This window comes from Saccostrea echinata, unplaced genomic scaffold, assembly GCF_033153115.1.
Source record: "Saccostrea echinata isolate AGI-Se365-2 ecotype Australia unplaced genomic scaffold, CSIRO_AGI_Sech_v1 ptg000033l, whole genome shotgun sequence".
NCBI classification, from domain to species: domain Eukaryota; kingdom Metazoa; phylum Mollusca; class Bivalvia; order Ostreida; family Ostreidae; genus Saccostrea; species Saccostrea echinata.
The window spans coordinates 16319041-16332657 of record NW_026889782.1 but is presented as its reverse complement, the minus strand read 5'-3'; the positions used below and the strand labels follow the sequence as shown (position 1 = coordinate 16332657).

At 37.5% G+C, this 13617-nt stretch overlaps 3 protein-coding genes across 3 annotated transcripts; 2 read left to right on the top strand and 1 right to left on the bottom strand.

Annotated features, from left to right (window-relative positions):
- The first annotated feature begins 4178 nt into the window (after nucleotides 1–4178).
- On the top strand, nucleotides 4179–7223 carry LOC133198196 (uncharacterized protein K02A2.6-like). Its single transcript, XM_061334323.1, has 3 exons — nucleotides 4179–4330; nucleotides 5927–6145; nucleotides 6305–7223. The coding sequence occupies exons 1-3, from the start codon at nucleotides 4179–4181 to the stop codon at nucleotides 7221–7223; spliced, it is 1290 nt and encodes a 429-aa protein (XP_061190307.1).
- A 52-nt stretch (nucleotides 7224–7275) lies between these two features.
- Nucleotides 7276–8801, top strand: LOC133198195 (uncharacterized). The gene is made up of 3 exons (XM_061334322.1): nucleotides 7276–7638; nucleotides 7925–8530; nucleotides 8640–8801. Exons 1-3 carry the CDS (start codon nucleotides 7276–7278, stop codon nucleotides 8799–8801), a joined length of 1131 nt encoding a protein of 376 aa, XP_061190306.1.
- Nucleotides 8802–9708: 907 nt separating this feature from the next.
- Nucleotides 9709–13617, bottom strand: LOC133198194 (uncharacterized protein K02A2.6-like). Its single transcript, XM_061334321.1, has one exon. It carries the CDS (start codon nucleotides 13615–13617, stop codon nucleotides 9709–9711), a length of 3909 nt encoding a protein of 1302 aa, XP_061190305.1.

Here is a 13617-nt window from a genome sequence, read left to right as displayed (position 1 = left end):
ATGTCATGAAGCATTTTTGGATTATTTGTATAAACTTAAACAATTCTAGACATTTTTTTAAATTCTAAAAATGTTATATAACATATACAACAAGGTTTCTCGGATGACTATACCATTGTTTGCCCCTCGGTGACAAGAAAGTCCTGGAGTGTAATGTCACCCTCTGCCTTCGGCATCGGGTGAAATAACACTCCAGGACTTTCCTGTCACGTTGGGGCAAATATTCTGTATGTCACCCTCGAAGCCATGTGAGATATGTATAATAGCATGGTAGCATAGTGTATTTCTAGCTTGTAGTCTCTGCATTTTTTCAAATATAGACATTTTTTTCATTTTATTTAAGAAGACTACATTTTATTTTTCACAGTGCATATTGAAAACCACGAAGGATTTTTCATATTTTCTTGTTTTCAAGTTAACACATGAAATCAGTTTTATGAGTTTGCACATGAATGTGGAATGAATAATGTTTGTTTTCACACTTTATATTTTTTTAATTGTATCCATGTTTTAACTATTTTTGAAAACTAGACTGATGTACCGAGTAGATATGTCAATTAATTGTTAAACAACGGGTCATGATTCATGTTTCTTCTGTTTAAGAAATACATGTTAATTCCTAGTTTTATAACTGATAACAGTTTCTAATTCTGACTACATAATGCAATGTTTTCACCTTCATTATTTCATAATTACATCTTGATGTATCACCTATACAGTTGTAAAATGAAAAGGGAATTACATTGTTTTATATTTAATTTTACTTGTTTTTATATTTAATTTTACTTGTAGACATCTTTAATGCTGGTCGTTATAATGATTTGTTTATGTGAATTAATTTCAATGTTACTGAATTATGGTACCCTTCGGTTTCATAATGTAAAAGACGATGTTGTTCTTGTTTGATTTTAAACATTTGTTTCTTTTACCATTGTAACAATTTACTTAGTACAGAAAAATGTAGCGGAAACATTTTTAATTGAGCCTAGGGTAATGTCAAGGAGTGAATTTATGTATTTTACTTTTACTTTGATGTTTCAGCATCTGTGTTATATTTATCAATTTGACATCTCTCCTCCTCCTGTCCCACGGTATCAATGACAGTATTGGAAGTTTTACATTCAGCGTAGAGATAAAAGGTTAAACATTTCCTGTCTTGAGAATTCTACCTAAATTAATGTCAACCATCTTTCTTTTGATGTTACAATTTCAGTTTTATTCCATTTCAGTGGCTATTTTTAGAAATTTTGGAGGAGTCTAGGGGAAAGAGATGAGATTTGTGTGTATGTTAGTTTTGAGTCTTAAAGTAGAGTTTTAGCGAGTTAAATGTTACTTTTTGGAATTCATGAATAAAGTACAGTAAAAATGTAGTGACGAGTGTTTTCTTGGAAGGCATATTCACATCGTCACAAGAGCTATTCCACTAATAGCCAGTGGATAAGTGTATATTGTCTAGATTTGACATATTCGGTTGTAAAAATAAATAAATAAATATAGAAACCTTGGGGAAACAAGATCTTAAAAGCATCTTAAAAAAAATCTTAAGTACTGCTTGGTTTTTAGATCTCCTGAGGTTTTATGATCTGAAGATCTGTATCCAGCTGCTTGTATCACATTAATCATAATAACAGTACATTAAGCATCATAATGCTGTATGAAATCAATTAAGTTATGTTAAGTCATGATCCCTGGGGCTACATTATGATCACACTAAGTGGACAATTTTAATTTACAGATTATAAAGGATTATTTTATATTTTCTGATTCACGTAATCGTTGTGATCTGATGAGGTTTTGAAAACCAGTCCATTTTATGTGTTTGTTTTCTTATCCTACTATAATTTACTTTTACTGTAACTAAAGCCGTAACGTTTTCTTTTTATTGTTGTTGTTCGCATTTCTTTAACTTGGTGTTTAATATTCTGGTAAATTTTTAAAACCAAGCTTTTTGGTTATTTCAATGTTTCACACCCTTAATAGTTATTTTATAGGAAATACAGTCATGTAGTTTCTTCCCTAACAAAAATTTTTTATAGTTAACTATAGTGAAAACTTTGATACTTTGATTTACTATGAAACTTTACTCTAGAACTTTTTTTGAGATTTCAAAGCTTAAAATCTCTAAAATTCGATCATAGTAAAGTAAAATTTGGAAATAATGTGTGAACATAGAAATAATATTTCAATTTAATACCAGAAGTCTCTGATGAGACTGTAGCTCTACTGGTCTGTACATATAACAAAGGAAAAGTAGCACTTGGATTTGAAACTTTGCAACACACAGCAATAAATAGAATAATGTATCTTAATGTAGTCTACTTATGTGCCAAGTTATATTGAAATCAGACCAAAACTGAAGGAGGAGTAGTGTTTTAAAGGAATTTCACAGAAATTTCTATTTTTAGTAACCATGGCAACACCGTTCATCGAAATCAAAAACCGATGCACTAAATTATGTATCTTAGTGTAGTCTACTTGTGTGCCAAGTTATATTGAAATCAGACCAAAACTGTAGGAGGAGTAGCATTTTAAAGGAATTTCACAGAAATTTTTATTTTTAGTAACCATGGCAACACCGTTCATCGAAATCAAAAACCGATGCACTAAATTATGTTTCTTAGTATAGTCTACTTGTGTGCCAAGTTATATTGAAATCAGACCAAAACTGAAGGAGTAGTAGCGTTTTAAAGGAATTTCACAGAAATTTCTATTTTTAGTAACCATGGCAACACCGTTCATCGAAATCAAAAACCGATGCACTAAATTATGTTTCTTAGTATAGTCTACTTGTGTGCCAAGTTGTATTGAAATCAGACCAAAACTGTAGGAGGAGTAGCGTTTTAAAGGAATTTCACAGAAATTTCTATTTTTAGTAACCATGGCAACACCGTTCATCGAAATCAGAAACCGATGCACTAAATTATGTATCTTAGTATAGTTTACTTGTGTGCCAAGTTATATTGAAATCAGACCAAAACTGTAGGGGGAGTAGCGTTTTGAAAAACTGTTTACAGACAGACGGACGGACGACGGACACCTTACTATCGCATAAGCTCTTCTGGTCTCTGACCAGTAGAGCTAATAAAAATGTGCAGGTATGAATTGAAGAACAAAAAATATAACGATCTGAAATCCAAAGTAAAAATACTTTGATTAACTATAGTGAAAAAACTTTGATACTATAGTTAACAATAGTAAACTGGAGTTAACTATAGTACTTTTTTTTGTTAGGGTTATTCACATTTAAATGTATACAAATCTGTTAACCACGTTATCAAGTTTTGAGATTTAACGTGAGCACTATTAGGCTGTATTGGAAGAGCTTTTATTATGTATTATTATTATGTATTAAGACACACGGGTGTACATGTACTCTACGTATCAAGACAGCGTTTTCGCCACCTATTTTAAATACAATAATTATTTCAATTTAAACAGTAAGTTTTTTTTTACATTCTGACTTATTTGTACCATAAAATACAGAAATGAACAGATCATAATAAACTTTTTTCCTTGAGTAGCAATTGGGTTTGAGGTAGTGACGGCAAATATTGTCTCCCATGCACATACTGTCGCCGACGATATTATGTGCAAAGTCACCCATTGGCACATATTGTTGTCGACGATATTTATCATTCCTCTGCAAAATGAGTGACAATATATACAGTATATACAGTATATTTTTGCACATCTTGTCGCTGGCGACATTTTGTTCCCAATTCCGTGGACTTAAAGTTACATAATGAGTTAAAATTATAGTTACATAATGAGTCAAAATTATATGTTTGTTTTAAGATGTCTGTATCATAAAGAGAAATATTTATGAAAATTATGAGTATAGAGAAGATATAATAACTAAACTCTGTAACACGATTTGCGTTTTGTAAATTTTATTAGTTCCATTCTTAAATATTAATTTACTTACGTTTTGTAAGATTAGTTTCTCAAATAAATCAGTTAGTTGTAGCGTTAACTTATGCGCAGTTGTGTTTCAGGAGTATGCACCAAAGCTGCACGTTGTACGGTGTTAAACCTGTTAACACTGCTGCCTGTCTATCATATACACTACCCGGAAGTGAAACATGGTGTCAGAAGTGCTTCTGTGGTAATTATTCTGCTTTTGATCCTGAAATTAACTTTCTATTTGTGACCTGTGTTTCCCGCGTGCTTTCTGCAAAATGGCGTACGCTGAAAGACTCGCGCCACCAGGGAAAATAAAATTTAACAGCCAAAATCTCGCTGAAGATTGGCGTAAGTGGAAAGAGGAGTTCAGTCGCTACGTTTCTCTGACCGTGAAAGATGAAGATGCATCTAAGCTGCAGTTATTCAAGTACCTGATAGGGAACGATGGTCGAGAAATCTACAATCTACTCTAAAATTCGAGAAAGAGAAGGATAGAACTCTAAAAATGGCGCTGGAGGCATTCGACACGTACTGCCGTCCAAAGAAAAATGAAACTGTCGAAAGATTCAACACTCGCAAACAGGAGGCAGATGAGACAATTTAAACTTGTATCACCGAATTGAAAACATTAGCATCCGCTTGCAATTTTGGTCAAGTTGCAGATACTCTCATAAGGGACAGGGGGTCATAAAATAAAAGGTACTTATGTCGAAGACCATGCTTAAGTAGGACTTAAGTACAGTCTTAAACTTAAGACCCTAACTAGAAACGTGCTATGATTTGACAATCTTAGCAAACTTAGGCAACCGGTAGAGGTGACTTAAGTATGTCTTAACTTTCTTAAACATATATTTAGAACTATTTAAGGTTGACTTTCTGTGTTGAAACATTCCTCTATCTATATTATGAATTAAAAATAATTTTCTCTATTAAATGTACTGGTATAAGAATTTTAGTTTTTCGTCGGGGGGGGGGGGGGGTCATCACTTATTCCAATATCACTCTCTAAATGACATACATGTAAATGCAAAATATTATTTTTGGGATACATTTGATATGTTGGATCTAGGTTATAACCACTAATCATTGTAAGTAAATTGTATACAGTAATTATGGATTTGTTTGTTCGCTGTGAAAAAAAATGAGATGAAATGATTTTAAAAATTGTAGATGATTTAAAGGATGATGACTAGAAAACTAATAAAGATTTTCTGTAAATAAGATTGAATGTAGAACGCAACAAGCGAGGATTCAGACAGGGTTCACTACCGTTAACGAGAGAGAGAGAGAGAGTTGTTGATACATGTAAGTTGGAGATATACGAAAAAAAAATTTTCTGAAAACAATTCCTTTCCATCCTTCATTAAATTGTAAATGAGTATATCATAAAACGTCTGCAGTCTCTACTTGCTACATTGGGAGGAGAAAAAACATTCAAAATGTACCTATCCCCCCCCCCTTTTTTATTACGAGTTTCAATTTCAAGTACATAGACGTTCCGTTATCATGCCATGTCTGCGAGAATGACAATTTGAAAGCAAGTGAACATTTGTCAAAAGAAAGAATAACAAAAAACGGTAAACTGAAAACATGGCAGTCTCGAGTGATAAACAATATTCACACATTTACAATGAACCACTAGTGCCACTTTGTTTGTTTTCAAATATTAAGAATTATTTAAACAGAATTAACTTAAATTAAATACGAAATCTAATCTAACCTAGCTAAAACCGATAGGTAAGGACGTCAACTTTAATACACATGTGATTAAAAACGTTACAAAATCATTTTTACAAGTACATATATAAATCAATTGAAAAACTAGGATGATTCATAAAAAATATTTTGAACATTAAGTTTGACTTAGCTAAGACCTAGCTAAGTCCGTTTTATGTTACGGTTTAAGACATACTTAAGTAGTACTTAGGCAGGTCTTAAGATTGTACCTAAAACATACTTATGACCCTGCTCAAGTCAAAAACTAAGCAAGCTTTGTATGTGGTATAGTAGACACACATCTTAGAGAGAGACTTTTAAGAACACCAGATGTCAATTTAGGGAAATGTGTAGACATGTGTAGGACTGCGGAAATCACAAAACAGGGCATTAGTGTGCTAGACGGAACTAGTGCTCTCACCCCAGCTATTAATAAAATAAGCAAACAGAGTACCCGTAAACCTGACGACAATAAAAAAAAGACTAGTGAGAAACAAAAATATAAACAGTGCAAATTCTGTGGCAGGTATCATGAACTAAAGAAAGAAAAGTGCCCCGCATACGGACAATCTTGCAGAAAGTGTCATAAACTCAACCATTTCGAAAATAAGTGCTCAGCATACGTTAAACATGGGCCCACGAAGACCACGAAGAAGAGAGTTCATGCAGTAGACTTTGGTTAAAGCTCCGACTCAGATGATTACTACCAGTCAAACTCTGTCACTAACTCGGACGAAGACGAATCTGTGAACACTTTGAACTCCAAAACAGCACAGGCAACCATGCTAATCCAAGGACAGAAATTCAGACTTCAGCTTGACACAGGAGCTACCTTTAGCATTCCACCTATAAACCATTTGCGTTACTTCCTTCCTCTGCGCCCAACCAATATACGTATGTATAATGGCATAACCATCAAGCCCCTTGGAAAACTTGCATTATTAGTCACCAACTCCAAAAACCAGATGACTCAGGAAGCTGATTTCGTTATCATCAAAGACAACTGTACACCTCTACTAGGTAACAATACACTTCAGGATATGGAACTACTACAATGGAATAGTGAAAACATTCTAACCATTTCCAACTATTCACCTATCACCAAAGAGCAGTTGCTCACCGAGTACAAGAATGTTTTTGAAGGCATTGGACGTTTGGAAGGAGACTTTAATCTTGTTGTTGACAAGTTCATTCCTCCAGTTGCACACCCTCCACGGAGAGTGCTTCTAGCTCTCAAAGCACAGCTAAAAGATAAACTTGATCGTCTAGAGAATCTGAACATTATTGCTCAAGTGAGTGAACCCACACCATGGGTGTCTAGTTGCCTCATGGTTGTCAAACCAAATAAACTGCGGATATGTATTGACCCAAAAGACTTAAATAAAGCTCTGAAGCGTAGTTATTATCCTCTACCCACTATTGAGGAAGTTCTTCAACAGTTAACCAAAGCAAAAGTTTTCAGTATACTTGATGCCAAGAATGGGTTCTGGCACGTCCAGATGGATCATGAAAGTTCATTGTTGACTACATTCAATACGCCCTTCGGACGCTATCGCTGGCTGAGAATGCCCTTTGGCCTGTCTACAGCCCCTGAAGAATACTAAAGGAGACAAGACCAAGCTGTTGAGGGATTGTCGGGTATACGTAATGTAGCAGATGACATTCTTGTGTATGGCGAGGGGGATACAGAAGAAGAAGCTATTGTTGACCATGATAGAAAGCGATAGAAAGCTACGTGCACTGATGGACCGATGTCGAGAACGTGGACTCGTTCTGAACAAAGACAAACTTCGATTACGACAGAAAGAAGTGCGATTCATTGGACACCTTGTTACATCAGAAGGTCTGAAACCTGACCCAGAAAAGGTGAAAGCAGTTAAAGAGATTCCAAATCCAGAGAATGTCGCAGGTGTAAGGAGATTTCTTGGATTTGTGAACTATCTTAGCAAATTCTTGCCATCCCTAAGTGATTTGTGTGAGCCACTAAGGAAACACGCTCAAAGACGCTGTATGGAGCTGGTATGAGGTCATTGACAAAGCTGTGTCTGACTTAAAGCTGCTAATCATTTCTGAACTGGTGCTTAGTTTCTTTGATCCTAACAAAAGCCTAACTCTTCATTGTGATGCCTCGGAAACTGGACTTGGAGCCACAATCTTACAGGAAGGAAAGCCTGTTGCTTCCTCAAGTCTTGCATTGACTGAAAGAGAGACTCGGTATGCACAGATCGAAAAAGAATTATTGGCAGTGGTATTTGGACTTGAAAAGTTCCACTAATACACATATGGACGTGATGTGACTGTTCAGAGTGACCACAAACCCTTGGAGATTATCCTGAGAAAACCACTTCACATTGCACCTAAACGACTACAGAGAATGCTACTGCGCTTGCAAAAGTACACTATACACTTGGCATATCATCCTGGGAAAGAAATGTTCCTAGCAGACACCTTGAGCAGGGCATACCTAAGAAACAATGAACAGACTGGCACACTTGAAGAGGAAACAAAACATCTGGCACGATTTCTCCCTGTGATCAAAGACAGAATTCAGGAACTGAGACAGGAAACTCAGGCAGACAAAACACTAGTAAAGCTGACCAAAGTTATTCTCTCAGGATGGCCAGAAATCTCTGCGTATGTTTCAGCTCCCCTACAGCCATACTTCAACATTCGTGACGAGTTGACAGTACAAGGCGGCATTGTATTTATAGGAGAGCGCATTCTTATTCCAGAGACAATGAGAATGGACATGTTGCGCCGTATTCACTCATCTCATATTGGAGTTGAAGGAAGTGTCAGGAGAGCTCGTGAATATTTGTTCTGGCTCGGCATGACCAAAGATGTGAAAGACTTTGTGACTAAGTGTGATACCTGTCGTTCTTTTGATGACAAACAGAGGAAAGAGGCCCTCGTAAGTCATGATGTACCCACACGTCCATGGACCAAAGTAGTTAGTGACCTTTTTTTAGCTACAATTCGAAGGAGTACCTCGTGACCGTTATTTCTCTAACTTTTGGGAGGTTGACTATCTCCGCAATACAAAGTCGAAGACTGTAATTCAGAAACTGAAGGCATTGTTTGCACGCTACGGGATCCCAGGTCACCTTGTATCTGACAATGGGTCCCAGTTTGCCTCTACTGAGTTCAGCAGTTTGCCAAGGAATAGGAATTCTGTCGTGTGACTACTCCCCAAAGTACCGCAAACGTAATGTAAAAGCTGAGTAAGCTGTCAAAATGGCCAATAGATTGCTGAAACGAGCCTTGAAATCTCAGTCTGATCCTTCGCAGCTAGGTTAAGGACTCCCATATATACGTCAGCCTATGCAGAGGTTCGGGAAAGCTATCATGACGTCACGTTAAAGCAATACAAATGAATCTTGATGAATAAATACTATATGTTCTCTTTAAATCACATTAAATACCTTCGTTTCTCATAAATGTTATGAAGATAAATGGATTTGAAACTTATCTTGCCATAATAGCACTTAGCGTATGTAGAATGAAAGCCAGCTTTATCGCGCTGCACTTATTGAGATGACGTCATTCTGTACTTGAGTCGGGATCAAGCTATTATCGTAGCTTGTAAAAATAAAAATAAATACGAAACAAGGGTAGTCTTGCCAAAATAGAGATATATTCTGAAATATATTGTTTCACTTGGTGGGTAAATGATGCAATGTGCATATAAAATCCCAGGCACGTTGACAAGAACTACAGCCATAAACGATAATCAAAACTACGATTTAATTAGCCAAAACGAATACATACATAATTGTACAAATACGATCCATGTTAACAAAACGAATAAACATAACATGTTACATCTTTTCTCCTTTGTAAAGTTTCTTTCATTGTACAGTAAGTCCAGAACAAATTTCGAATTGATTACGTTCAGAGAAATCATCAACGTAGCATTGAGTTTGAAAATGCAGAATGAATGAATTACGATTATCAACTTCACATACAGATAAAATACAGTACAATAATGATAGTAATTGAGCTCTTGCTCAAAATTGGTAAGCCAGGGATTATTGTGCCCTATTCACAACTTACCAACATAAATTACATACAAATAATACACTGACGATGTTACTTGACATAGTCCTTGAATCGAATTGGCACTTTCACTTGGCGTCCTGATCTGGTGATTGCCTGTGGTGCCTTAAAAGTAACCTGCTCTTTTGCTGACTCGGTCATCTGTTTCGAATCAGGTGGTTGAATTGGTTTCTCTTGTTTGACACCAGTCTCACTGTATTCCTCAGGGACAATATCATCACTTTCGGACTGTTCCTGATGCTTGCTAGGTCTTAGATGACGTCTGTTCCTGCGGTAATGTTGACCATCAGACTGGACCTCATAAGAGCGATTCGGTAGAACTTTGGTCACCACTCCTTTCTTCCATTCTCTTGACTGTCCGATTCCATCAGGTGGTGCAATGCGCACATGATCTTGAATCTTCAATGGTTTCAGGTCCTTTGCCCCCTGATTGTAGTAATGTGCTTGTCGTTCTTTCAGTCTCACAAGCTTCCGTCCCTGCTCCTTCAGATCTGGAACTTCCGGCACTAGTAATGACTGTTTAGTAGGCAATAAGGTTTTAGTTCTCCTACTCATGAGACGTTGTGCTGGGCTTGTTCCCATGCCTTGTGTAGGTGTATTCCGAAAGTCAAGTAAGGCTAGATAAGGGTCAGAATTAGACTTCACTGCACGCTTCATCAACCTCTTTGCCATTTTCACGGCCTGCTCTGCTCTCCCATTGCTCTGGGGGTATTTTGGAGAACTCGTTATGTGTTTAAATTCCCAAAGGTGAGTGAATTCAGCAAACTCATCTGAGCTAAACTGCGGTCCATTGTCACTGACAAGAGAGTTAGGAGTCCCGTATCTCGCAAAATGTGCTCTGAGTTTCTTGATAACTGTTTTCGATGTCGAACGGGAGAGGTGGTCAACTTCCCAGAAATTCGAAAAGTAGTCTACAGTTACCAGATAATCTTGGCCATCAAATTTAAAAATGTCACAAGCAATCTTCCCCCAAGGTTTATCTGGAACTTCATGTGGCCTCAGTGTCTCTTTACACTGTTTATCATCTAACGATCTGCATATTTCACATCGGCTGATAAAATCTCTAGTCTCCGCATTCATGCCTGGCCAGAATATGTTCTCACGTGCTCGACGTAGACTTCCTTCCACTACTATGTGAGACTTGTGAATCTTGCATAGCATGTCCTGTCTCATGCTGATGGGTATCACAATTCTGTCTCCACGGAAGATAACTGCATCCTGAACGACCAGCTCATCCCGAAAATTGAAATATGGCCGCACTGTGTCCTTGACTTCAGATACCGTCTTGGGCCATCCAGTAAGTATTACATGAATGAGATCCTGTAATGTTCTGTCTCGTCGAGTTTCGTCCCTTATTTCTTGAAGACTATCTCCTAGCGTCGGCTGTAGATGTGTGAAATGAACTATTTCATCTAGGAGTGCACCTGTTCGGTCACTGTTCTGCAAGTATGCTCGACTAAGCGCATCAGCCAAGTGCATTTCCTTGCCAGGGCGGTACTCTAGCTTTGTTGAGTATTTATGCAGTCGAAGCAGCATCCTCTTTAAACGTTTCGGTGCTGTATGAAGTGGCTTCTTCATTATAATCTCTAAAGGTTTATGGTCACTTTGTACTGTTACGTTTCGTCCGTACGTATACTGATGAAACTTTTCTAGTCCAAACACAACAGCAAGAAGTTCTTTTTCTCTTTGGGCATATCTTGTCTCTGTGTCTGTTAGGGCTCTGCTGGCGAATGCTATTGGTTTCCCTAGTTGTAGCAGTGCTGCACCCAATCCTGTCTCGGAAGAATCACATTGTAAGGTAAGTTCCTTGTTTGGGTCATAATAACTAAGAACTGGTTCTGATGTTACTAGTCTTTTGACTTTCTCTACTGCTTGGTCATGAATCTCATGCCAGCTCCACAATGTGTCTTTCACTGTAAGCTTTCTTAGTGGTTCGCAAATGTCACTCAAACTCGGTAAAAATTTGCTCAGATAGTTAACGAATCCCAGGAAGCGTCTCAATCCTGCGACATCTGTAGGATTTGGCATTTCGTTCACAGCTTTGACTTTCTCAGGGTCTGGTTTCAAACCGTCCTTTGTTATGAGATGTCCTACAAATCTTACTTCAGTCTCTCGAAGTCTTAGTTTAACCTTGTTGAGCACAAGTCCTCGTTCACGACATCTCTTCATGAGTGCTTTCAGTTTCTGGTCATGGTCTAAAATGGCATCCTCCCCTGTGTCACCTTCACCATAAACCAGTATGTCGTCAGCAATACTCAAGACACCTGGTAGCCCTTCTACTGCCTGATCTTGACGACGTTGATACTCTTCCGGTGCCGTCGAAATACCAAAAGGCATTCTTATCCATCTGAACCGTCCAAATGGGGTGTTGAATGTAGTGAGCATAGAGCTTTCCTTATCTAGTTCAACATGCCAAAATCCATTCCGTGCATCCAAAACACTGAATACTTTTGCACGAGAAAGGTTTGGAAGTATTTCCTCTATCGTAGGAAGTGGATAATGGCTCCTCTTAAGTGCTTTGTTCAAGTCCTTTGGATCTATGCAGATTCTGACTTTGTTCGGTTTCATGACCATCAAACAGCTGGAGACCCATTGGATTGGTTCACTAACTGGTGTGATAATGTTCATTTCTTGTAGTCTGTCAAGCTCAGCTTTTAATAATGGCTTCAGTGCGATAGGTACTTTTCTCGGTGGATGAACTACAGGCTGTATGTTTTCATCTAGAACTAAGTGATATTTCCCTGCGAGACGACCTACACCTTCAAAGACATCTGGATACTCTGCGAGTAGCTGCTTCTTACTGAGAGGTGATGGCAAGAGCTGTCTCACACTAAGAATGTTCTCCTTTCTCCAGTTCAAGAGCTCCATGTGCTGTAGAGATTTATTTCCTAAGAGTGGCATGCAGTCCTCTTTAATTACAACAAATTCAGTGTCATATGAGGTACCGTTCCTTGGATTGGTAACTTGTAAATGTGTTTTTCCTAGAGGCCTTATGGTAGATTTGTTGTACATCTTCAAGGTATAATCTGTAGGCTGAAGTGGTGGCATGTTTGGAATCACACTACTAGGGGAAATGTTACATGTGGCCCCACTGTCCAGTTGAAATGTCACTTTCTTTCCATGAATGACCATAGACGCATGTACACTGTTGGAAACGGTGTGTGCAGAATGTGTGTTTTCTTCTTGTATGGTCCAAACAGAATAGTCATCATCACTGTCAGTGTTTGAACAACCTGTCCCAATGTGATGTACAGTTTTCTTTTTATATTTTGGTTGTGATTTCTTGGAAGCACTTCTGCATACTGTTTCAAAGTGATTCATTTTATGACACAGTCGACACTTTTTTCCATATGCAGGACATTTTTCTTTCTTGGGCTCATGTATTTTGGCACAATATTTACAAGGTTTGTTATCAGTATATGACTGTTTATTTCCGCTTGTCTTTACACTAGGTTTGCCTTTGCTGATTTTGTTGACAATTTCTGTATGGCTGCTTGATGAATTGTTGCCATCCAATACACTAATTCCTTGTTTCGTGATTTCAGCTGCACGTGTTATGTCGACACACTTATCCAGGGTAAGTTCTGGTGTTCTCAACAAACGTTCTCTCAGGTGTGAGTCAAGTATCCCACAAACTATTCTGTCTCTGACTAATGAGTCAACTATTTCTCCATAGTTACACTTTGCAGCTAATGTTTTTAGATCAGTGATAAATGTTTCTATAGTCTCACCTGGTTCCTGTTTCCTCATATTGAACCTGAATCTCTCTACCGTTTCGTTTCTTTTGGGTCTACAGTAAGCGTCAAAAGCGTCGAGGACGTCTTTCAATTTTCTGTCCTTCTCTTCTTTATCAAACTTTATCGTGCTGTAAATCTCTCTGCCATCCGCGCCAATCAAATACTTCAGTAACTGTATCTTAGCTTTGTCTTCTTCATCTTTCAT